General features: G+C 47.9%; 1 protein-coding gene across 2 annotated transcripts; it reads right to left on the bottom strand.

The window, feature by feature from the left end:
* Positions 1-225: 225 nt before the first annotated feature.
* On the bottom strand, positions 226-26800 carry rnf122 (ring finger protein 122). Of its 2 annotated transcripts, none has more exons than XM_068001110.1 (6): positions 26493-26800; positions 13100-13256; positions 8071-8116; positions 3569-3610; positions 3269-3351; positions 226-1828 (listed from the first exon to the last, which is right to left on the bottom strand). In XM_068001110.1, exons 1-6 carry the CDS (start codon positions 26539-26541, stop codon positions 1714-1716), a joined length of 492 nt encoding a protein of 163 aa, XP_067857211.1. In that variant the 5' UTR covers positions 26542-26800; the 3' UTR covers positions 226-1713. The 2 variants fall into 2 exon arrangements, with proteins under 2 accessions (XP_067857211.1, XP_067857212.1); XM_068001111.1 differs by lacking the exon at positions 26493-26800 and adding an exon at positions 21643-21909.
* Positions 26801-26802: the final 2 nt, after the last annotated feature.

Here is a 26802-nt window from a genome sequence, read left to right as displayed (position 1 = left end):
ACCCTGCCCAGCATATTGCTACTGAGCACAGACTTTCTTAGTCTCGACTGGCACTACACCGGCCAGTGAGTAATCCTGAAATCCATTTTGGATGGGGTCAGAATGCACTGACTCACTGCTCATCCATATCCCAGCTCCCATACAACACACAAGGTAAGAGCATAAAAATACACTGGAGCCATATATTTATTAAAAGTATTTTACAGTGAAAGAAAATCCTTCATAAAAGGAACAGATTCAAAGCGTTTATTTAAAATATATACAAAAACAGTCGTGCCCAGTAAATAACAAAAGACGTGCGATATACAGCACGATCAGAGAGCCCATGTGGAGCTCAGCATTGCAGCTAACTGCAGGGTGAAGCTCTCTCTCTTCTATTCTAACAACATGCTCTAATCCTGAGCTCAGAGGAGCACTTTCAGCCACACCAGTGTGACATTTCCATTCCCCCACACAGCTATCCTCACAGTCTCTCTGACTGAGACCTTTAATGAATTCAGTGTCACTTTGTGCCTGAGGGAGCTATTTCACTTTATTTAAAGCTGGCAGTAACAGCAGGGAGATATATATTTATCTGAATGGTGTAGTTAGTGATGGTTTATTTTTCAGTAATGATTATACACACGATTCTGCAATAATCTCCCCACCTCCCCCCAACCCCGCCAGCTAATCACGTCGAGTGAGTGGTAGCAGACACAGATATGGGGGACCTGGGATGCTCTGACGGTAATACTGGATATTATCATCGGAGCAGCACAGGCTACTGCTGGGTCTTGTTAGAGTCTGCACTCTACACTGGGTGTATGCCAGGTGTAGGAAGTATGGTGTGATCCCTGCGCCCTGTGTATGGTGGGGTGTAGGAATCACCAAAAGTCGCCCTGCCATGTATACGGCAGGGTGCAGGAAGCACTGTCTGGTCCCTGCACTGTGTATATGGCAGGGTGTACAAAGTGCCATGTTATCCTTGTGCTGTGTGTGTGAAGCACCACGTTGATTTCTGTTGTTTTAAGTACCGTTCAGCACTTCTGTTTCTCACCATTTTTCTCCCCCACCCCCACCTCCACCTCCCCTCCCAAAGGCCCCAGTTCTCAATGGGGTTTAATTCCGTGGCTGCTGCGTGTCCACTGCTGCATCACCCAGACGGCCAATCTTCATGCGTAAGCCTAGTCAGTCTTGGCAGGATATTTCGCCATGGAGAGCATCACAGCTGAGCCTAATCCTGTCCTCACCCACTGTCCACACACACATTTCTCTAGGGGTGACTGAGTCGTGATCAGAATGGGAACCCTCCCTAACCCAGGGCACTGTCTAATCGCAGCGCCCCAACTATTGCACCAGTTGTGATCAACCAACTCAGCACAGACCGGGAGTCAGACCTGGGAACTTCTGGTTTGTGTGGTTCAGCAATGTGCTGACCCCCATCAGGAGTGCTGCTGTTCAGAATTAAGGAGCTCAGTCAGAAACTGTAAGGCTGGAAGTGTTCTATTCTTCAGCAGGTGTGTTGCAAGGTCTTTCAGAGAGGAAATTTCCCAATGACTTCTCATTGCCAGGCCTTACTCCAGTCACGGGATTTCAGCGTCTGGTGCAACTCAGATCCTCTCACACACTCTGTGGTTCCAATCAAAAGTCAAATCACAATGGGGAAAAAAAATAGAAAACTCTTGATTCTTGGCTATTCCGAGCTTCTGGTGTCCGTCCCAATTCTAACATGTATCAAACAAGCTCATCCAGGAGCGTGCCAATCGCTTGCTGCTGCTCTGGGGCTCCAGCGATAGGTTTGTTGCACATCGGACAGACACAGCGGATTTCCAGCCACTTCACCAAACACCTGCAAAAGAACAGAGAAGAATCAGAAACCAAGTACAGCAGTGTGACATTGAACAGCGTGAAACATGCTGTACTGACAGTGCTATACAGTACAGAGGGAAATACAAAGTACAGGCACTGCAACACTGTGCAGAGTGAAATACTGGGTACAGGCAGTGTAACATTATACACAGCAAGACACTGTACAGGAAATGCGGCACTACAAGGTGAAACATTGAATACAGGAAGTGAGACACTACAGGAGGAAGCACTGAGTACAGACAGTGTGACACGGTACAAAGTGAAACAGTGCAGGCAGTGCAACACTACAGGGCAAGACACATTACAAGCATTGTGACAATGTACAGAGCAAGACACTATACAGTGAAACACTGGGTACAGGCAGTGCAACAATGTACAGAGGGAAACAGAGTGCAGGCACTGCAACACTGTACAGAGCGAGGCACTTTAGTGGGTTTCCATAAGCAGCAATTCAGTTGTCAGTACAAACATCTGCTCTTGACTAAAATTTACTGCACTGATCAACAACAACTTGCATTTATATAGGGCCTTTAATGTAGTAAAATGTCCCAAGATGCTTCTCAGGAGCGTAAACAAACATAATTTGACACCGAGCCACATAAGGAGATATTAGGACAGATGACCAAAAGCTTTATCAAAGAGGTAGGTTTTAAGGAGCGTTTTAAAGGAGGAGAGAGAGGTAGAAAGGTGGAGAGGTTTAGGGAGGGAATTCCAGTGCTTAGCGCCTAGGCAGCTGAAGGCACAGCCACCAATGGTGGAGCGATTAAAATCGGGGATGCGCAAGAGGCCAGAATTGGAGGAGCGCAGAGATCTCGGAGAGTTGTAGGGCTGGAGGTGGTTCCAGAGATAGGGAGAGGCGAGGCCATGGAGGGATTTGAAAACAAGGAAGACGATTTTAAAATCGAGCCATTGCCGGACCGGAAGCCAATATAGGTCAGTGAGCACAGGGGTGATGGAAGAACAGGACTTGGTGGGAGTTAGGATACAGGCAGCAGAGTTTTGGATGAGCTCAAGTTTACAGAGGGTGCAAGGTGGGAGGCCGGCCAGGAGAGCATTGGAATGGTCAAGCCTAGAGATAACTAAGGCATGGATGAGGGTTTCAGCAGCAGATGAGCTGAGGCAGGGATGGAGACGGGCGATGTTATGGAGGTGGAAGTAGGCGGTCTTGGTGATGGAGCAGATATGGGGGAGCAACCTCATCTCAGGGTCAAATAGGACGCCACGGTTGCGAACGGTCTGGTTCAGTGTCGGAAGAACATGCTGCGACATTTCCACATCATTGCTCGCTCGTCTGCAGTGAATTGTTATTTCCATTGGTTCCCGCTCTGTGCAGTCACTGTGACCTATGTACTGCACAGAGCTAACCACAACATTGCACTGGGGCAAAATGCAACAACTGCTTGACTCAAAGGCTACTCACTTCCTGTGGAAGGCATGTTGACATGGTAACACTCCCAGCTCCTCTTTAATCTTGAAATCTTCTAAGCAAACGGCACATGTCTGCTGCAGAAAGAAAGAAACGGAGGCTTTCAGTTTATCTTGTGCAAAATGGATTAAAATAGTCGCCTTCAATGAGGTGTCATCCAGTCATCAACCAAGCATGACCGAATTCAGGGGACTCTTAGATAAAAATTCCAGTCGCGCAACATTTTTATTTTGGTGCAGCAAACTGCTACAGGTTTCACTGCCTGACAATAAAATCAGTAAAGTCATAACTTACCCCATGTAAATTCAGCTTTTTAGCATCGCCCCTTGTTATAACCTGAAGAGACAGCGAAAGAAACATATTCACAGGTCAGTGAGAAGCATCAGCACACGCCTCAGATATCAGGGTACAGATATCCACGCATCTCAGATATCAGGCTACAGATATGCACACATCCCAGGCATCAGGGTACAGATATCCACACACCCCAGGCATCAGGATACATATATGCGCACATCCCAGGCATCAGGGTATAGATATCCACACACCCCAGGCATCAGGGTACAGATATCCACACACCCCAGGCATCAGGGTACAGATATGCACACATCCCAGGCATCAAGGTACAGATATGCACACATCCCAGGCATCAGGGTACAGATATGCGCACATCCCAGGCATCAGGGTACAGATATGCGCACATCCCAGGCATCAGGGTACAGAAATGCGCACATCCCAGATATCATGATGCAGATATCTGCACAGCCCATGTATCAGGGTACAGATATCCGCACAGCCCAGATATCAGGATACAGATATTCACACACCCCAGATATCAGGATACAGATATCCACACATCCCAGGTATCAGGATACAGATATCTGCAGAAACCTCTTTGGACCCACTCTACTGGCTCCCCACTTGCCCCTGCTATAAGAATATAGATATGTTTTTACATTATTCTGATACAGAACAAAGACAGAATAGCTAATGTAGGCAGAATTGGTTTAAACTGTGTGCAAATCCCATCTTTTGATTACAATGACGCTGATAACATTGGAGATGGTGAATTTCAGAGCTTCTGTAAGGATGGGCATAAATAGATTGTTAAATAAATAAGTTGTTGGCATTAATGATATAATATGGAGCTAAAAGGGTTGTTAGGTTAAAACACATTGGCTTTTAAAAGACAGGCTTTTTATCACAGCAGGGGGAAATGTAAAAGAAGGAAATTACTGCAGGATAAATAAGGGAATTGGTTCTTTTTACTATAGAGATTTCAAGAGACAAGACGTCAAAGGCTTGTACAACAAAGGATATAATTCGGGAAGAGCAAAGATAGGAAGCAAAGGTACAATATATCAGGACATAAAGCCCCCCCCATCATTGTCCAGCAATCTGTTCAATGATCTCAAGGTCATAAAACACCCAATAAAATTGAACCCAGCAAGAACGGACAGATACGAAGCAAAGCTCCTTGAGAACTTTAACTACCTTCAAGGCGAGGTAGTGTGAACAGGCTTGGATAAGCAACGGTCACGATTCCCGCGAAGTTCTTTACGTGTAAGTTTTAGGCGTAGGGCGTGTATTGCTCTGTGTGAAGTCTTAAGATGAATGTTTTGAAACAATAGTAAATGAAGTTAATAGTCAGACATAATACTGCCTCTAGCTTTTTGAATCTGTTATTAATAAGGATAAGGAAGGAATTATCCAACATCTGCTACTTCCAGAATTTTCGGTGGGAAGTGAATTTGGGCCTGGAATACGACTGCCCAAGTAACGACACACAGATGATGGAAATATAACATTTTTATTGTCATTTGTGCTTTATCAACGCTGGTGCTTTTTCATTTCTGTTTAAACCTTGCACTTCTTTCGGCAGGCGCCCAGTGTGCTGGACTCTGTGCTGGTCCAAATGGTTTAATAATCTTTCAAAAAACACAACTTAACTTGTGCATTTGACAGCCTTGAAATTGATTGTGCAGGCTAAAGGGGACGTGAATTTTTAAATCCCTCCTCCGCAATAGCAACCTTGAACGCCGGGAATGCTAAGGCGTTCCTAGCGCCCAGCATTGCTCATATTCCCATAGTTTACATGTAGGATTGTCAACCCTCCCGATTTATCCTAGAGTCTCCAGGAATGAAAGATTAATCTCCCAGGAACTGCTGTGAACAAACTGGGAGAAAAACTGGAGGGTAATTTTTTTTTAAATTGAGGGCTTTTTTCATTTTCTTTGAACAATTTTGTTTATTAGTTATAAAAATATTAGAGATGAGGGGGTGGGGGGGAATAAAATGTTGTTTGACTGACGGGCAAGAATTATCCAATCGGGAAACGAGGAGTCTGTTCACTTTCCAATTGGCCTCACTTTACTAACAGCAGTGAGCATGTCGGGTAACCAATGGTGGGAGCGTGAGGGCAGAGTGGTTGGAAGCAGGAGCTCATGTGATGGAACCTCCCAGAACACGTCCAACCAGAGTTGGCGACCCTATTTACAGGCCATCACAATCTGACTTACGGGCTGAGGAGTCATACACCCAATGTCACTACTGGTGGAAAATCCCGGAAGTGGTAGGGTGAGCAGGGAGCCAGTGGAGCAGGTCCTGGAGAATTTCCTCTCCGATCGACTGGAGTTATGCCAGGGAGTCGGTGTAGCTGCAGCAGAAAATCCAGGCCCAGATATCCGGATATCCCAGGTATCAGATATCCACAGATATGAGCTATGGGCATCAGCCTTGGCTCAGGGGTAGCACTTTTGCCTCTGAGTCAGAAGGTTGCGGGTTCAAGCCCCATTCCAGAGACTTGCACACAACCTCTAGGCTGACTCCTCAGTGCAGTACTGAGGGAGTGCTGCACTGCTGGAGGTGCCGTCTTTCAGATGAAATGTTAGAAGATCCCATGGCATTATTGAAGAAGAGTAGGAGTGTTCTCTTCAAAAGGTACATCATTGGCTGTGAAGCATTTGGGATGTCCGGAGGTCACGAAAGGCACTATATAAATGTGAGTTCTGTATTAGACATGAATCATCTGACTATCCCAGATATTAGATGTCTGTTTAAATACATCCAACATGTGGATATTAACAACAACTTGCATTTATATAGTGCCTTTATCATAGTAAAACATCCCAAGGCGCTTCAAAGGAGGGTTATCGGACAGAAATCTGACATCGAGTCGTATAAGGAGATATTAGGACAAGTGACCAAAAGGTTAGTCGAAGAGGTAGGTTTTCAGGAGTGTCTTAAAGGAGCAGAGCGAGGTAGAAAGGTTTAGGGATGGCATTCCAGAGCTTAGGACCTAGAGAGCTGAAGGCATGGCTGCCAATGGAGGGGCAAAGGAAATCGAGGATCCACAAGAGGCCGGAATTGGAGGAACGCAGAGGGTTGTAGGGCTGGTCGTTACTTTTCCGTTTTATTATCCAGATTTTTGTATATGATTCTCATCTGAAATTTAATTGGGAACCCATTCAACTGTCTGAATAGAAAAATGAAATCGAAAAGTATGAGCAATAAAAGGGGGGGAAGGTGAATAAACAATTTGGATTACTTTTCTAATACAGAGTTCCTCCTTCAGCCAGTTCCCTGATTTTGACTTCCCTTTTCAATATTAAAACCTGAGAAATGGCTGGTTTAAAAAAATAAAACTTGAAAATAAAGACGCCAGGCTTATCCACGCTGGAGCCGACATGGATGAGGTGATGGGGTGGGAAGGGTTTCCTCATTGCTGCCACAAGTGGGTCAGAGAGGGACTTCCCCCTGTTAGATCAGCCTGGGCGTGACCCTATCCCATTGTCTTGGGTTGTGGTCAATTAAGTGTGCAGTGTGGGGGAGGGAAATGCTCTGCTGCTGCAGCAATTTAAAGGGACTGGCCAACTGAATGGTCAACAAAAGGGCTCCAAGTCCAGGGGAACTGAAGTAATTTGAGGCCCGGCTTAAAGAATCTTTACGAGGAGAGCCAAAGTGATATAAATAGAGGAAATACTGGCCTCACCATTAATGCTGCCAGGATCCCAACAGCACAGTCTCCCTACCAACTCTTACTTTCTGGCCTTCCCTTCCATCAGCAGTGCAGAAAAACAAGGGAGTCCTGAGTCATCATTTATGTGCGTTGTGGCTCAGTGGTAGCACTCTTGCCTCTGAATCAGAAGATTGTGGGTTCAAGTCCCACTCCAGAGGCTTCAGCTCATAAACCAGACTGACAATCTCAGTTCTGTACTGAGGGAGTGCTGCACTGTCGGAGGTGCTGTCTTTTGGATGAGACGTTAAACCAAGGCCCCATCTGCCCTCTCAGGTGGACGTAAAAGATCCCATGGCACTATTTCGAAGAGGAGCAAGGGACCTTTTCCCTGGTGTCCTGGCCAATATTTATCCCTCAACCAAAATCACAAAAACAGATCATCTGGTCATTATCTCATCGTTGTTTGTGGGACCTTGCTGGGCGCAAATTGGCTGCCACATTTCCAACAGCGGTTACACTTCAAAAGTACTTTGTTGGCTGTAAAGCCCTTTGGCACGTCCCAAAGTCGTGAAAGGAGCTATATAAATGCAAGTCTTTATTGGAAATAGAGGGGGCAATTTTAGGGGCATGGATTTAGCGATAGGCCTCTCCCCCTATATTTTCCTTGATTCTCCACCCAGGGATTACCTGCTTTCAGGCAGTAATATGGAGGAAAACTCTCCTCACGGATGGACAGTCCGAGCTGGATCAGTGGCGCTGCAGTATGATCAGTGAATCTAGTTACAGTTTGGAGCCTGCACCCTAAGGCTAGTTCTCTGCAAATTCCCATTCTTTTTACCTCTTTGTATCCGTATCTCTCGTTCTGTGCTTGGTGTCGGAGTTTACTGAAAAGGAAATAGACAGATGGTTAGTCATTCAGATCGTGGGAAGCTAAAATCATTATTTCTCCAACAGCGTGCCTAACTTGCACCTCAGCAATCCTTCATCTCTCCGGAAGGGAACGATGGCAGAGAGATCAAAGCACAACACTGGCTGCAAACTAAACTGCTGCCTGTTGGAGAGTCTGTACCAAATATTGGAGGAGTTCCAACACTCACCACATTTTTATACAGAACATGTGACAGAGTTACAGCCATGGACTGACACACACCTGTACAGAGTGACACATACGTAGCTAAATTCTATGTCTATATCACGACAAATTTTGTTATTCAGTACTCCAGTTTAATACAATTTGTGTTGAGGCATTTTTGTGTGCACAAGATTTAAGCAAAGTAATAACATGCGTGTATTAGCCACACGGAGTTAGAGAGAGACAGCACTAGCACTGGGGCTGTGTGAAAAAATCCGACACCCAGAATCCTGCCACCTCTGCAGCAGCATAACCCATGGGCCTGATTGTGGTTTCTGGAGTCAGCATCATTTCCATATCCAGGTGTGCTCCAGCCACTGGAAACACCTCTGATTGGGACACTTCCACTCCTTCCTTGCTGAACCAGGTGTGGGTGGTATCTGTTCTCCTGCAGCATTCACTGTTATTCTTTGATGTGAACAGTTTGAGTCATGCATTTTTGCTTTGTTGATCCCTGAAGCTGCTGCAGGCCTTTAAATCCTGCAGCAGCAAGCAAGTTTCCGCCTCAATCAGCGATGGTACTACCCTAGGGAAATCACCGGTACGATTAAAATGAGGCCAACCCTGGAAACTGTTGCACAATCGGCCCACCTTAATTCTGAGGGCACGAACAGCACGCTGCCATTATTCCACTTGGGGAACTTCAATTAAGTGGAAATCTAGGCACCCCCTCCTCCCACACGGACACAGTTATTAACTCACACACTTTTATACATATATACACACACTCACAGATATAGTTATACACACAACACATGGGGAGAGATCTTATGCTGTTTTATGTTTTCCGACATGAAGCTTATGTTGTCTGAGGTGACGACCCAGCTTCAAATGCTGAGGCTGTGTGATGGGGGTTAAGTGTGAGGTAAATCCTTTCCTAACAGCCGTACCTACTGCCAAGAGAGCCTAAAATAGCCCAGAAACTTTGGTAGCAGCTCACTGCCTTTAGCCCGATTGTTGTGTCTCAGGAAGTTGACTTTAATTTGCAGGATGTGTTCAAGTTTCCGGCACCTTGACAGGCCTGTACATCACGTTCCCAGGCTAGACACAGGAAGCATAATAATCCAAGAAGAGAAAAAAAAATCGGATTCAGAGGCAACTGTTAACTTGCAAGTGCCAGGTGCTAATCCCAGTGCCTCGCTTGAGCCTGTTCCATGCCTATCTTGTATGCACCAAGGCCTAACTGGCTTGGTGTAGATACTAGGATTGAGAGACATGAGTGCACAGAGTGAATTTTGGAATTTTACAGCACAGGAGGAGGCCATTCGGCTCATTGTGCCTGTGCCGACTCTCTGAAACAGCTCTCCACTTAGTCCCATTTCCCTGCCCTTTTATCACAACCTTTCCCTTCCTTCTTTTAGCGATGATTGAATTTATGGCCTCTGGATACCAACTCAATGACCAGTGGAAATAGTTTACTGATGAAAACCCCTCATAATTTTGAACACCTCGATCAGATCTCCTCTTTTTTTATTCGTTCATGGGATGTGGGCGTCGCTGGCGAAGCCAGCATTTATTGCCCATCCCTAATTGCCCTTGAGAAGGTGGTGGTGAGCCGCCTTCTTGAACCGCTGCAGTCCGTGTAGTGAAGGTTCTCCCACAGTGCTGTTAGGGAGTTCCAGGATTTTGACCCAACGACGATGAAGGAACAGCAATATATTTCCAAGTCGGGATGGTGTGTGACTTAGAGGGGAACGTGCAGGTGGTGTTGCTCCCATGTGCCTGCTGCTCTTGTGCCCTGGCTTATTGGTAATGGTAGAGTGAGGAATATGCCGGGCCATGAGGTTACAGATTGTGCTCGAATACAATTCTGATGCTGCTGATGGCCTACAGTGCCTCATGGATGCCCAGTTTTGAGCTGTTCTGAATCTATCCCATTTAGCACGGTGGTAGTGCCACACAACACGTTGGATGGTGCGCTCAGTGCGAAGACGGGACTTCGTCTCCACGAGGACTGTGCGGTGGTCACTCCCACCAATACTGTCATGGACAGATGCATTTGCGACAGGTAGATTGGTGAGGACGAGGTCAAGTAAGTTTTTCCCTCGTGTTGGTTCGCTCACCACCTGCCGCAGGCCCAGTCTGGCAGCTAATGTCCTCAGGACTCGGCCAGCAGTGATGCTGCCGAGCCACTCTTGGTGATGGACATTGAAGTCCCCCACCCAGAGTACATTCTGTGCCCTTGCCACCCTCAGTGCTTCCGCTAAGTGGTGTTCAACATGGAGGAGGACTGATTCATCAGCTGAGGGAGGACGGTAGGTGGTAATCAGCAGGAGGTTTCCTTGCCCATGTTTGACCTGATGCCATGAGATTTCATGGGGTCCAGACTCAATGTTGATGACTCCCAGGGCCACTCCCTCTTGACTGTATATCACTGTACCGCCACCTCTGGTGGGTCTGTCCTGCCGGTGGGATAGAACATACCCAGGGATGGTGATGGAAGAGTCTGGGACGTTGACTGAAAGATATGATTCTGTGAGTATGGCTATGTCAGGCTGTTGCTTGACTAGTCTGTAGGACAGCTCTCCCAATTTTGGCACAAGTCCCCAGATGTTCGTGAGGAGGACTTTGCAGGGTCGAATGGGCTTGGTTTGCCTTTGTCGTGTCCGGCGCCGGTTGGTCCATCCGGTTTTATTCTTCTTATGACTTTTTTTTTTAAGTGAGATTGTACAACTGAGTGGCTTGCTAGGCCATTTCAGAGAGCAATTAAAAATCAACCACATTGCTGTGGGTCTGGAGTCACATATAGGCCAGACTGGATAAGAATGGCAGGTTTCCTTCCCTAAAGGACATTAGTGAACCAGATCGGTTTTTACGACAATCCGGTAGTTTCATGGCCACCATTACTGATACTGGTATTTTAATTCCAGATTTTATTTAATTAATTGAATTTTAATTCCCCAGCAACCATGGTGAGATTTGAACTCATGACTCCAGATTATTAGTCCAGGCCTCTGGATTACTAGCCCAATAACATAACCACTATGCTACTGTACCCTCTCTTAATCCCAGTTTTTCTAGTCTCTCCTCATAATTAAAGCCTCCTATCCCTGGTATCACCTTATTCCTTTGGTACCCACTCAACGTCTTTGACATCTTACCGAAAGTAAAGAGTCCAAAACGGAACACAAAGGGGGGATTTTCTTTCTTGGCATATCAAGACATCATGTGCCCCAGCGTACGATTTTCTGTCCATCCATTTTCCAAGGAAAATTCACCCCATAAAATTGTAATTGTGGCTTAAAGATTGTATTTATATAGCACCTTTCAGGACGTCCCAAGTGCTTTCCAATCAATTAAGTACTTTTTGAAGTGTCGTCACTGTTGCAATGTCAGAAACACGGCCGACAATTTGTACACAGCAAGCTCCCACAAACAGCAATGAGATAAATGACTAGATAATCAGTTTTAGTGATGTTGGTTGAAGGATAAATATTGGCCAGAACACTGGGGAGAACTCCCCTGCTCTTCTTCAAAATAATGCCATGGGATCTTTTACGTCCACCTTCGAGGGCAGACAGGGCCTTAGTTTACTATCTCATCCAAAGGACGGCACCTCTGACAGTGCGGCACTCCCTCAGTACTGCATTGGAGTGTCGGCCTAGATTATGTGCTCAAGTCTCTGGAGCGGGAATTGAATCCACAACTTTCTGACTCAGGCGAGAGTGCTACCAATTGAGTCCCGCTGACACCTTATAATTTATATAGGGTTAGCATTACCTCTTCGCTTTTGGAGTCTATGCCCCTATTTATAAAAGCTAGAATGCCACACAATTTGTTATTTTACAGCTTTATCAACTTGCCCTCCCCACTGAGCAAGGGATGGAAAGACACTAGTCAGTCTGTTGACATCTACCTATGGGAGTCCCAGTGCTAGTTCTATCCCAGTGTGGGTACTGTACACGTGGGTTTACAGGTCACTAAGCAAATTTAGAAGAGCAATATTTCGTGGTGGAGGAGTGACCTCCCTCCTGCCCCTGCCCCTGCCCCTCCCAGATGCACACCGCCTCCTGCAGGTTCGGTACAGTACTCAGAGAGTTAACAGCAGCTGCCCGCACAGCCTTTTCTTATAAACACAATGGTTGTTTCCTGCCCATCTAATTGCTGAGTATTTCGTGCTTAGCCTGCCTTCAGAATATAAATACTGTTTGCCTCGGGGGAGTTACATTGTGATCTAACCTCATGGGGTTAGAGTACAACTTTCAGAAGCTGTCAGTCACTGAGTACCTCAGCCAGCAAGAGTGTTCACAGATAATGATCAACACCAACTCACAGGGAGTGAGCACAGGAAAGAACTGCAGGGGAAGTAATATGGATCATAGTTTGGCAGCAGTTCAGGAGGCAGGACACTGGCCTCTCACCTCTGAGTTCAAAACCAGCCAAGACTGAAGAGATGAAAACCTCCTCTCTGCCAGCTATAAGGCACCTACATGAAATCACTTTGGGCAATGGGCATATAAGCGCTCCCAGCATGACACTATTCCTAATCTGGCACTAAAATTGGGAATCTCACTCCTAAAGGCCATGGGATGGCTGGTGTGGGAATTGGAAAAATGGCATTAGTGCAGTAAGGGATGTTCTTCTGAGGTTGGGTTAAGGCATATTGGTGAATGTAGTGAAGCTTGATGCTAGCACTACTGTGCCCCAGCACTAACACACCTCACCTTGATAAGCACAGAAATTAATGTTAAAAAAAAAGACTGGCCATACACCACAGACAGCTGGTGGCAGTTACCTGATAAAATAACAGCAGAATATCAGACTCAGGACAAAGACAAAGATTCCGGTGCCAAATATCACCATGTAGATGTTTAACGGAAGATCCTGGAAGGTTATTGGAGGCATCGTGCACGATTTATTCGAGTAAATCAACCCCAAACCACAGAAACATCCTGCAAAAGTGAGAGAAAATAAAGGTGAGACATTAATGCACAACACAACACCTTTGGAGGAAGGCTTGCGATTCCTTTCGCCATCTTCTTACTGATGTTGGCAGACCGTATACCTAATGTAATTTTTTTTTCTCCCCCATGCAAATTTTCTCAAAATTCTCCTGAAGGCGCTGCCACTCGCTGCCACTCGCACCTATCCTGTTACCATTATTCAAGCGTGAGTGTTGATAGGCTATTCCACCACAGGAGGAATCACGTCAACACATATTCGGTTTCCATCAGGAGTCACTGCACTGTGATCAGAAGCAGGAATTCTGGCTGATTTTCCCTTCCTTAAGCAAAGGGCACTGAGGGATAATTGTGACCACTCGACTCCCACTCGGGCAGAGACCAGTCAACCCAACACAGTGTGTGACTTCATTTTTACTGAGATACAGAAGTGAAGGGCCAAGGCCCATGGCGCAGGACACCAACAACAAGGTTGAAAAGAGTAGAAGAGAAGATGAGGTAAATCAAGAAGTGGTGACGTAAAGCTTGGGTTTTAAATAGCCTGTAGACCGTAGGAGGGAGGAAGCTGATAACCACCTCAGGCCTCTGAGACATCCTGTGTCTATGAGAAGCGGCTCTGGTTCCACCTCAGGCAATCAAAGATAATCCGCCACCTGTGACTACTGCACGTTAATATCCCACAATAATCCTGATGTGCGATACAACTCATCATTATGTGATAATCCAAATCTGCACAGAAGTCCAGCCTTCCTTATTATTACCAGTTCTCAATGCTTATTGCACAGATGATACCAAATTGATGGGTACAGCTAATAATGTGGAGCAGTGCAGTAAAATACAGGCAGACATAAACAGGCTTGTGGAGTGGGTGGATAAATGGAAAATGAAATTCAACATAAAGTGTGAAGTGGCTCCTTTTGGTAGAAGAAGGAAGCCATTTATTCCTTGGATGGTAAGAAACAAAATGGGGTAGAGGAGCAAAGAAAGCACAGTGATTCATTTCTGGAGGAAAAGAATACAAAAGCAGGGAGGTAATGTTAACTTTACATTGGACCTTGGTTAGACCACACTTAGAGCGCTGTGCGAAGTTCTGGTCTCCATTCTACAAAAAGAATATTGAAGCACAGGAGAAAGTGCAGAAAAGATTTCCAAGGATGTTACAAGAATTGAGAGAATGCAACTGTCAGGAAAGGTTGACCAGGCTTGGGCTCTTTTCTCTGGAAAAGAGAATACCTGATACAGCTCTTGAGAATTATGATGGGGTTTGATATGGTGAATGTAGAGAAACTGTTTCCACTTGTGGATCAGTGCAGAACAAGGGGGCAGAAATAAAACTAACAGATCAAATAAAAATTTTAGGAGGAATTTCTTTACACAGAGAGTGGTTAGAATGTGGAACTCACTGCCATGCGGAATGGTTCAAGCAGAGAGCATTGATGTATTTAAGGGGAGGCTTGATGCAAAAATGAGGGAGAAGGGAATTGAGGGATATGGGTGCCAGGTGGGAAGGAATGGGAGGAGGCCCATGTGGAGTATAATCACTGGCATCGACCATTTGGGCCAAATGGCCTGTTTCTGTGCTTTAGATTCTATGTGGGTTGAAGGTCCATAACTTTATACATTTCCCTGAGTGATACTCTCACTGTAGCAGGGTTACACTGGTGCTGGCTCTCATAGACTCTTACAGCACAGAAGGAGGCTATTCAGCCCATCGTGCCTGTGCCAACTCTTTGAAAGAGCTGTCCCATTTAGTCCCACACCCCAGCTTTTTCCCCATAACCCTGCAAATTAGTCCTCTTCAAGTACATGTCCAGTTGTCTTTTGAATGTTCCTATGGCATCTGCTTCCACCACCCTTTCAGGTAGTGCGTTCCAGATCTTAACACCCCTCTGTGCGAAAACATTTCTCCTCATTTCCATACTAGTTCTTTTGTTAATTATCTTAAATCTATGACCTCTGGTTACCGACCCACTTGCCAGAGGAAATAGTTTCTCCCTCATAATTTTGAATACCTCTACTAGGTCTCCCCTTAAACTTCTCTGCTCGAAGGAGAACAATCCCAGCTTTTCCAATCTCTCCACATAACTGAAGTCACTCATTCCTGGATTCATCCTGGTAAACCTTCACTGTACTTTCTCCAAGGCCTTGACATCCTCCCTAAAGTGTAGTGCTCAGAACTGTACACAATACTCCAGCTGAGGCCTAACCAGTGATTTGTAAAGGTTTAGCATGACTTCATTGTTTTTGTATTCAATGCCTTTGATTTACAAAGCCAAGTATCCCATATGCTTTCTTTACCGCCGAATCAACTTGCTCTGCTACCTTCAAAGATTTGTGAATATACACCCCCAGGTCCCTCTGCTCTTCCACCCCCCCTCAAAATACCACCATTTAGATTATACTGCCTCTCCATGTTGCTCCTCCCAAAGTGCATCACTTCACATTTATCCGCATCAAATTGCATCTGCCAGATCAGAAACTGTCCAAGTAAAATACAGGTGCAGATCTCGTCGTTATGTTTAAAAACTGGTGTTTTATTTCATAATATTGAATAAAGGTTTCTCAAAACTGCATTCCACATCCTCCAATCTGCATGCCAGACCCGACCAATCTGCCGATCTGAGTTTGTGCAAGTCCATTTCTCTGTTTCTGTTTCAGTCTCTCTCTCACACCCTCTGTCTCATTCAGTCCTGCTCTGTTTCTCATTGTTTCCTTCTCTTTGTTTCTCTCTCCCTCTGACTTTCTTTCTCTTTTCCCCAACTCTGACTCCTTGTCTGCTTTTTCTCCCTTTCCCTCTCTCTCACCCTCTGCCATTATCTGTCCCTCTCTGTCCCATACTTCACTCTGTCTGTTTCTCTGTCTCATTTGCTCTTTCTTTTTCAGTCTCACTTGGACTCTCTCTCTATCTTTCTTTCATTCATTCTTCCTCTCTGCCACTTTCTCTCATTCTCTTTTTCTGTCTGTACATTCTGTGTGAGCTGACACTAAGATACACACGGACCGTACAGTACCAGACGGCAGTGAATCGTACCCTTTTACTCGCTGCGTGCTGTACATGTACAGGAGCTGACACCGAGTCAATGTTTCTCTCTCTCATATCACTCCTGGGCTGCATAGCAGGCAAGTGGTCCAGGTGACAATATTCAACATGTAGCTTTGCTGCTGATAGGGCTGCACAGAACATCTCTCTCCAATACACACATCGACACCCTCACGCACGGGGGGGGAACCCACACATCGACACCCTCGCCCGCGGGGCCCACTCATCTACACCCTCGCCCGCGGGGCCCACTCATCTACACCCATGCATGCGGGGCACACACATCTACACTCACACACACAGAGCAGAAATACCTATACTCACACACAGACAATCTTTCTATGCATAGGGCCCATAAATCCCATTTTCTTGTCAGGCTTTTTTGCAAACACATCAGCCTTACTGAACTCCTATATTCTCCATTCTTCATCCACTGAACCCCACAACTCTCCATCCGTCTCACCCTGAACCCCACGACTCTGCATTCCTCTCACCCTGAACCCCACGGCTCTGCATTCCTCATACCTTGAACCCCACGACTCTGCATTCCTCTCACCCTGAACCCCACGACTCTGCATTCCTCTCACCCTGAACCCCACGGCTCTGCATTCCACTCACCCTGAACCCCACGGCTCTGCATTCCACTCACCCTGAACCCCACGGCTCTGCATTCCTCTCACCCTGAACCCCACGGCTCTGCATTCCTCTCACCCTGAACCCCACGCCTCTGCATTCCTCTCACCCTGAACCCCACGGCTCTGCATTCCACTCACCCTGAACCCCACGGCTCTGCATTCCACTCACCCTGAACCCCACGGCTCTGCATTCCTCTCACCCTGAACCCCACGGCTCTGCATTCCTCTCACCCTGAACCCCACGGCTCTGCATTCCTCTCACCCTGAACCCCACGACACTGCATTCCTCATACCTTGAACCCCACGACTCTGCAATCCTCTCACCCTGAACCCCACGACTCTGCATTCCTCTCACCTTGAACCCCACGGCTCTGCATTCCTCTCACCCTGAACCCCACGGCTCTGCATTCCTCTCACCTTGAACCCCACAGCTCTGCATTCCTCTCACCTTGAACCCCACGGCTCTGCATTCCTCTCACCTTGAACCCCACGGCTCTGCATTCCTCTCACCCTGAACCCCACGGCTCTGCATTCCTCTCACCCTGAACCCCACGGCTCTGCATTCCTCTCACCTTGAACCCCACGGCTCTGCATTCCTCTCACCCTGAACCCCACGGCTCTGCATTCCTCTCACCCTGAACCCCATGACTCTGAATTCCTCACACCTTGAACCCCACGACTCTGCATTCCTCTCACCCTCAACCCCACGACTCTGCATTCCTCTCACCCTGAACCCCACGGCTCTGCATTCCTCTCACCCTGAACCCCATGACTCTGAATTCCTCACACCTTGAAACCCACGACTCTGCATTCCTCTCACCCTGAACCCCACGACTCTGCATTCCTCTCACCCTGAACCCCACGACTCTGCATTCCTCTCACCCTGAACCCCACAGCTCTGCATTCCACTCACCTTGAAACCCACGACTCTGCATTCCTCTCACCCTGAACCCCACGGCTCTGCATTCCTCTCACCCTGAACCCCACGGCTCTGCATTCCTCTCACCCTGAACCCCATGACTCTGCATTCCTCTCACCCTGAACCCCACGGCTCTGCATTCCTCTCACCCTGAACCCCACGGCTCTGCATTCCTCTCACCCTGAACCCCACGGCTCTGCATTCCTCTCACCTTGAACCCCACGGCTCTGCATTCCTCTCACCTTGAACCCCACGGCTCTGCATTCCTCTCACCTTGAACCCCACGGCTCTGCATTCCTCTCACCCTGAACCCCACGGCTCTGCATTCCACTCACCCTGAACCCCACGGCTCTGCATTCCTCTCACCCTGAACCCCACGGCTCTGCATTCCTCTCACCCTGAACCCCACGGCTCTGCATTCCTCTCACCCTGAACCCCACGGCTCTGCATTCCTCTCACCCTGAACCCCACGGCTCTGCATTCCTCTCACCCTGAACCCCACGGCTCTGCATTCCTCTCACCCTGAACCCCACGACTCTGCATTCCTCATACCTTGAACCCCACGACTCTGCATTCCTCTCACCCTGAACCCCACGGCTCTGCATTCCTCTCACCCTGAACCCCACGACTCTGCATTCCTCTCATCTTGAACCCCACGGCTCTGCATTCCTCTCACCCTGAACCCCACGGCTCTGCATTCCTCTCACCCTGAACCCCACGACTCTGCATTCCTCATACCTTGAACCCCACGACTCTGCATTCCTCTCACCCTGAACCCCACGACTCTGCATTCCTCTCACCTTGAACCCCACGGCTCTGCATTCCTCTCACCCTGAACCCCACGGCTCTGCATTCCTCTCACCCTGAACCCCACGGCTCTGCATTCCTCTCACCCTGAACCCCACGACTCTGCATTCCTCATACCTTGAACCCCACGACTCTGCATTCCTCTCACCCTGAACCCCACGACTCTGCATTCCTCTCACCTTGAACCCCACGGCTCTGCATTCCTCTCACCTTGAACCCCACGACTCTGCATTCCTCATACCTTGAACCCCACGACTCTGCATTCCTCTCACCCTGAACCCCACGACTCTGCATTCCTCTCACCTTGAACCCCACGACTCTGCATTCCTCTCACCCTGAACCCCACGGCTCTGCATTCCTCTCACCCTGAACCCCACGGCTCTGCATTCCTCTCACCCTGAACCCCACGGCTCTGCATTCCTCTCACCGTGAACCCCACGACTCTGCATTCCCCATACCTTGAACCCCACGACTCCTCAATCCTCTCACCCTGAACCCCACGGCTCTGCATTCCTCTCACCCTGAACCCCACGACTCTGCATTCCTCTCACCCTGAACCCCACGACTCTGCATTCCTCTCACCCTGAACCCCACGGCTCTGCATTCCTCTCACCCTGAACCCCACGGCTCTGCATTCCTCTCACCCTGAACCCCACGGCTCTGCATTCCTCTCACCCTGAACCCCACGGCTCTGCATTCCTCTCACCCTGAACCCCACGGCTCTGCATTCCTCTCACCCTGAACCCCACGGCTCTGCATTCCTCTCACCCTGAACCCCACGGCTCTGCATTCCTCTCACCTTGAACCCCACGGCTCTGCATTCCTCTCACCTTGAACCCCACGGCTCTGCATTCCTCTCACCTTGAACCCCACGACTCTGCATTCCTCTCACCCTGAACCCCACGGCTCTGCATTCCTCTCACCCTGAACCCCACGGCTCTGCATTCCTCCCACCCTGAACCCCAGGACTCTGCATTCCTCTCACCCTGAACCCCACGGCTCTGCATTCCTCTCACCCTGAACCCCACGGCTCTGCATTCCTCTCACCCTGAACCCCACGGCTCTGCATTCCTCTCACCTTGAACCCCACGGCTCTGCATTCCTCTCACCTTGAACCCCACAGCTCTGCATTCCTCTCACCTTGAACCCCACGGCTCTGCATTCCTCTCACCTTGAACCCCACAGCTCTGCATTCCTCTCACCCTGAACCCCATGACTCTGAATTCCTCTCACCCTGAACCCCACAGCTCTGCATTCCTCTCACCTTGAACCCCACGGCTCTGCATTCCTCTCACCCTGAACCCCATGACTCTGCATTCCTCTCACCCTGAACCCCACTGCTCTGCATTCCTCTCACCCTGAACCCCACGACTCTGCATTCCTCATACCTTGAACCCAACGACTCTGCATTCCTCATACCTTGAACCCAACGACTCTGCTCTGCATTCCTCATACCTTGAACCCCATGACTCTGCATTCCTCTCACCCTGAACCCCACGGCTCTGCATTCCTCTCACCCTGAACCCCACTGCTCTGCATTCCTCACCCTGAACCCCACGACACTGCATTCCTCTCACCCTGAACCCCACAGCTCTGCATTCCTCTCACCCTGAACCCCACAGCTCTGCATTCCTCTCACCCTGAACCCCACGACTCTGCATTCCTCTCACCCTGAACCCCATGACTCTGCATTCCTCGCACCCTGAACCCCACGGCTCTGCATTCCTCTCACCCTGAACCCCACGGCTCTGCATTCCACTCACCCTGAACCCCACGGCTCTGCATTCCACTCACCCTGAACCCCACGGCTCTGCATTCCACTCACCCTGAACCCCACGGCTCTGCATTCCTCTCACCCTGAACCCCACGACTCTGCATTCCTCTCACCCTGAACCCCACGGCTCTGTATTCCTCTCACCCTGAACCCCACGACTCTGCATTCCTCTCACCCTGAACCCCACGACTCTGCATTCCTCTCACCCTGAACCCCACGACTCTGCATTCCTCATACACTGAACCCCACGACTCTGCATTCCTCATACCTTGAACCCAACGACTCTGCTCTGCATTCCTCATACCTTGAACCCCATGACTCTGCATTCCTCTCACCCTGAACCCCACTACTCTGCATTCCTCTCACCCTGAACCCCACGACTCTGCATTCCTCTCACCCTGAACCCCACGACTCTGCATTCCTCATACACTGAACCCCACGGCTCTGCATTCCTCATACCTTGAACCCAACGACTCTGCTCTGCATTCCTCATACCTTGAACCCCATAACTCTGCATTCCTCTCACCCTGAACCCCACTACTCTGCATTCCTCTCACCCTGAACCCCACGACTCTGCATTCCTCATACACTGAACCCCACGGCTCTGCATTCCTCATACCTTGAACCCCATGACTCTGCATTCCTCTCACCCTGAACCCCACTACTCTGCATTCCACTCACCCTGAACCCCACTACTCTGCATTCCACTCACCCTGAACCCCACGACTCTGCATTCCTCATACACTGAACCCACTACTCTATTCCTCATACGTTGAACCCTGCTACTCTGCATTATTTTTACTCTGAAGCCCAGCACTTTTCCTTCCTCTTATCATGAAGCCCAGATTTGTCTATTCCATACTCCGAACCCCCAATAACCTTCCTGTCCCGAACTCGGGTACTATGCATTCCTCTTACTCCGAACCCCATTACGCGGTTGCTCAGTGGCTCTGACTCCTTCACAGGGCAGGGGGCTCTTGCCTGCGGTGCGACCGGAGACAAAAGCCTGGCGATGGCAGACCGCTGCCGTGCGGCGGGGGGGTGGCGGGGGGGAATCGTCCTTCTCATTGTTCTCAGGAGCTCAGGCTCACCATCGGATCACAAAACAAAACCTACAACACCCCTAATTTAAGCCAGCAAAAAAAAACCCTAAGAGCAGAGACAACTGGAGAGAGAAAAATTAAAAAAAAGAGGCTCCTTACCGTTACACCACTGGAAAGGGTGCATCAATAATCCCGGGCACTGGTCTCAAGACAGAATTGGAGATGGGAAATACTGAAGCGCTGGCGGCGGTTGCTGTCTGTCTCTGTGCCCCCTCCCTTGGAACAGCGTCAATTCTCTGCGTTGTACCGTGGAAACTGACAGGGGGTTAAACCCCAGGGAGTTCCGCTGCTGAACACAGTCGAAGGCCCGTTGATTGGAGGCAGCTCCTGAACAATTCCACCCACCCACCCACACACCGTTGTCTGTGCCAGACCCCCCGAATGCTGCTTTAAATAAATGTTCAAGGAGTCAATATTCTGCCTCTTCCTTTTCAGTCGAGGCTGAGTGTGCGTGTGTGTGCGCGCCGCAGAGAATGACCCAGTGAAGCTGCTTGTGCTCGCCTCACGCCCCCGGCTGACAGTCAGAGACAGAAAACAACGCCTGGAGAGGGGGTTTCGAATAGTCAACGCACTTGGAAACAGGTCAAGAGGGAGCAGCACACGAGCAGAATGGCCAGATGAATACAGATTTACACCGCCACAGTGTGAGAGAAAGCCCCTGTGTGGGTGTGCTCCTTTTGGCCAGTTTATTGCAACGATACACAGGACAAGTAGAAACTTAGCCCCACTCTGTTGGTTGCAGTGCTGCCTGTAACTCATCCATAGGTATGCATCTCTACATATATACATACACACACACACACAGACAGAAAGTTGTAATCCTGGAGCACACTACCACTTCCCAGTCCTTGTGACATCATTTCAGGATTTATTTGTCCAGATGTGTATCCCTGAACACAGTCAGTAAAGGGAAAAAGGCACCTAGATGTTTCCAGAACAGACAGTCCACCAAAACATTCTGTTTCAACCTTGGGACTATCTCAATCAAATGGACTGTAATTCCACAGGACAGGAACTAAGACGAAACTAATGAGGGGTTGTGTGTGTGCAGTCATGGAGTGTGTTACAAGGAGGCTGTGAAGGTCAGGGCCCCGAGGGCCATGCAGATGAAGATTGATACTCATCCACAGTGTTGGAAAGAGTCCCAGCTGGGAAAGACGTGAAAAGCTAAAGCCGAGATGGCGAGGCTGTGAATGGGAAGATTGGTAAAAGACAGAGAGCTGCAGGAATAGGCAGAGGAGAGAGTGAGATAATGGTTGTGTATCTCCATGTTCTTTTTTTGACATATCAGGCCCGGTTTTCTGAATGCACATTCCAAACAGGGAGCAGCACCCACTGGGTGCATATAGCTGGAAATTGCTTCCTATGGTTTTCTATCCATTCTGGCCAGAAAATTGGGAAAGTCTGTGATTTCCCGATAGGCACCCTTGGCAGGTGAGGCTCAATGTCAGGGGCGTGCAATCAGGCAACCGGCCCGATTAAATAAAACAGCATCCGAGAGTCTGCTCCAAGAATAAAGAAAATCCTGGGTTTTGAATGGCTTCATAAACCAGTTGAACTCCTCAGGCAGTGCAGGCCTGGAATAGAATTTCAGGGAATGGTTACTCTTTTAGCTCTCTTGAATAGACTTGCTTTATATTCTGTCAGTATACAGTGTTGTATCCTGTCACTATACACAGTGCTATATCCAATAAGTATACACTGTTATAACCTCAGTATACACAGTGCTCTATACTGCAATCATTTCCTGTTCGTATACACAGTACTATAGTCAGCAGTTATATGGTAAAACACCCTGTGTTGTGAGGGCCACCCTTCATATCAGTTTTCTTCACACAAAGAGTGATGGAATGTTCCACATGTGGAACAGACATGCAGGTCAAGGACTGCAAGCAAAGAAGTGGGTTGTATGCTGTGACAAAGGGCTGCAGGTACTTTCTAGATAGATGAGCTGGAGTGAACAGAACAGCCTTTCTCATCCATATCTATCTTGTAACATCTGTGTGTCCAGAGGCAGCCAAATGCTTGCCAAATGTTTATGGCATCATGACAGCTCAAGGCAGTAAGGACATGCGAGGTCTGTGTAGGACATTTACTCTGTATATTTATATTTCTATAGGTACGCGTTGTGTTCTGTATGTATTCACGAGTGCCACACATTTGTGTAGCATGGACAGTATATGTGTACAACAGCTGTAATAGCTCCATAATTCTACTTTCATCAGAGGCAATGCTGCAACTTGTCACGATGTGATGAAACATCTATTCATATTTCTCCTAACAGTCCCGATTAAAACATGGTTATGGAGCTCCCCAGATAGTTGAAGATTATGTTACTGGCCCATACAGACTAGACGGTCCCAGCTTCCATCCCCGGTCTGTGCCCAGTTAACTGATTCCAGCCAGGGTGGCACTACAATTGGTCTCGGGGACCTTGGGTTAAGGAGGGGAAAACCTTCCAGGGTTCCTGCTTCTGATCGTTAACTAATGGCCCCTGCTACAGACAATTGGCTGAGAATAGGATCAGATAGGATCAGGATCTGCTGGGATGCCTTCCATGGTCAAATAGCATCATTGGCCAAGATCACGAACTTGGGTGAGGTACCAAAGATGCACCCAAAACAACAACCAGTGCCTTTGAGAGAGGAAGAAAAAAATTAGCAATTTACTTTGAAGAATATCAGTTAACTTTTGCCTTGAGTACTTTGATTAGAGATAAGCAATTACAGGATTCCTGAGTGCAACCGTGCTGCTGTCCTTTTGTAGTCCTGTGCTACCAGCGAAGGTAATACTGAGAGTTTTTCTTTAGGTCTGCCAGGTGATAAGGATGGAAACCTATGACCATGTTTCAGTCTCCATATCCAACTGCTGAGAAATCCATGTAATTGGAGTTTCCATTTGCCTGATAATAGAGTGCTCACTCTCTTCCTGTCGGGAGACACCTCACATGCTTAATCCCAGACAATTTATTCTTGGATGGGGCTCGAGCCAACGGTTAGGGATCCTAAAGTGTGCCCGTTGGAATTGCCGGAATCTAACCAACTAAAACCATGCAACATACCACACCAAGCACTGGTAAGCTCCCAGCTGAATGTCCAGCCAAGACCATTGGCTAGTAGAGTTATCTGGAATCAAATGGGAAGAATCCTCGCCCCCAGTAACAGGTCTACCCTTCCCCGGGTCCAACCAATATGCCCTGCCAGCTGGTCAACTAACAACAATGTGCCCAAGTCCTGTGGACCTACCTGACTCAGATATTGCAGTACCGAGTTGGTCAGAGGAAAACAGTACGCTCATTTCCAATCTCCCATCATCGAGTGTGTCATCTCGGAGCCAACCCGAGTCCAAAGAGATCCCGCTTACTCCAACCCTGCCTCCAAGAAGGCAGTCATAAGTGGGTGTGAGTCCTTGTCCGGTACACAGCATGTACCAGGGGTTCCTGAGCAGCAGGGAGATCTGAGTACATTGTCATCATGCTTCTGATCCCATCAAGGGTACATGCCATACCACATAAAATGGTGGGTCTGCCAATTAGAGGTTTAACCAGTTACCTCGCTGCACACCAACTAATCAATCCTGGGGATATTAATCTTTATTGATGAAATGCCATGATGGAATGATCTCTGAGACAAGACACAGATGTTGGCCAACACCACATCCAGAAAGATGCACTTAAGTACTATGCGTTAAACACATTGCGAACACAAGCTTCCATCCCCATCCCAATCCAGATTTCAAATCAAACCTTTCAAGGTCCAATGCTGGACAATGGCAACAAATTATGGAATTACATGGAAATTACAAAACAGAAACAGGCTGATCAGCCCAACCAGTCCGTGTTGATGTTTATCCTATACACCAGCAGTAGTCCAAATCAATGTGCCGACTTTCTTTCCTTATCCCTTTATTCCCCTTTCCTTCACCCACCTATTTAACCTATTCTACAAAAGAACATAAGAAATAGGAGGAGGAGGAGTAGGCCACACGACCCCTCGAACTGCTCCGCCATTCATTAAGATCATGGCTGATCTTCGACCTCAACTCCATTTTCCCGCCCGATCCCCATAACCCTTGATTCCCCCAGAGTCCAAAAATCTATCTATCTCAGCCTTGAACATATTCAACGACTGAGCATCCACAGCCCTCTGGCGTAGAGAATTCCAAAGATTCACAACCCTCTGAGTGAAGAAATTCCTCCCCATTGTCTTAAATGGCCAACCCCTTCTCGAGTCTACGCCCCTTAGTTCTAGACTCTCCAGCCGGGGAAACAACCTCCCAGCATCTACCCTGTCAAGCCCCCTCAGAATCTTGTATGTTTCAATATTCTTAAATGTTGACACGGTTTCTGCTTCAATCACTAACTCTGGTAGTGCATTTCTCAGCCCAACAACCCTTGGTGTAAAATGTTTCTCCTGCTTTCTGTCCTAAATCGCTTGCATTTAATCTTATCTGCACCAACAAAAACAGAACATGAATTAGTTGACGAATGAGTTGCTTGTCAGATGCTAAAACTCCCTTGCTTTCCCAGTGCCAGGAAAGTCCAACCGAGAGGTCTCAAGTTCAATCCCTGGCTCTGGTCCTGGCTGATGGTCACACTGCCGCCTTTGTTCCAAACAGATCAATGTGACTGGGAGGTGAAAACACTGCATTTTCTACCAGAATCTGCACTGAGGTACCCATTCATTAGTGTCCACGATCAGATCTCTCATCTTTAACGAGTTGCAGAAGTTGCTCACTCAAGAGGACCCTCACACTGCTATCCAACTCAGCTCTCCGTTGAGAGCTTGCCCGCTGATGACACTTTATACGGGCGCCTGAAAGTCACGCAGTTGTTAAGCAGTACAGATTTCCATGTCCTCACAAGTTAGAACATACCAATACTTGGGGAAAAAACTATGGGCCTGCAAAACTATAACCTTGGATGAAAATATCTTAATATTTATACTTACTGAGTGTTGAAAGTTTCCCATTCTCTTCCCAGCTACGACACTTCCTCATTCAGTTGGGACTATCAGAAGCCAGCACTTCACAGTCATGGGCAGACTCAAAGCAGCACTACCTATGGGAGACAAAATTTGACCAGGCCTTCCTTCCTGCCTCTCTTTACTCTGTTATGTGTTTTCCCTCAGGTTTGATTGTCGGTCTCTGGTATTTCTTTTCATTGTGTTCTCCCCTCTCTCCACCTGACTCTGGTTGTTTTTGCTCTCTGTGTCTGTGTTGGTTTGGTAGAATTGGAATTTTGGAATCTACATGCAAAGG

The sequence above is a fragment of the Heptranchias perlo genome, chromosome 20, assembly GCF_035084215.1.
Source record: "Heptranchias perlo isolate sHepPer1 chromosome 20, sHepPer1.hap1, whole genome shotgun sequence".
Classification (NCBI taxonomy): domain Eukaryota; kingdom Metazoa; phylum Chordata; class Chondrichthyes; order Hexanchiformes; family Hexanchidae; genus Heptranchias; species Heptranchias perlo.
Note: the sequence above shows the minus strand (reverse complement) of the source record. Positions and strands in the feature narration are given on the sequence as shown.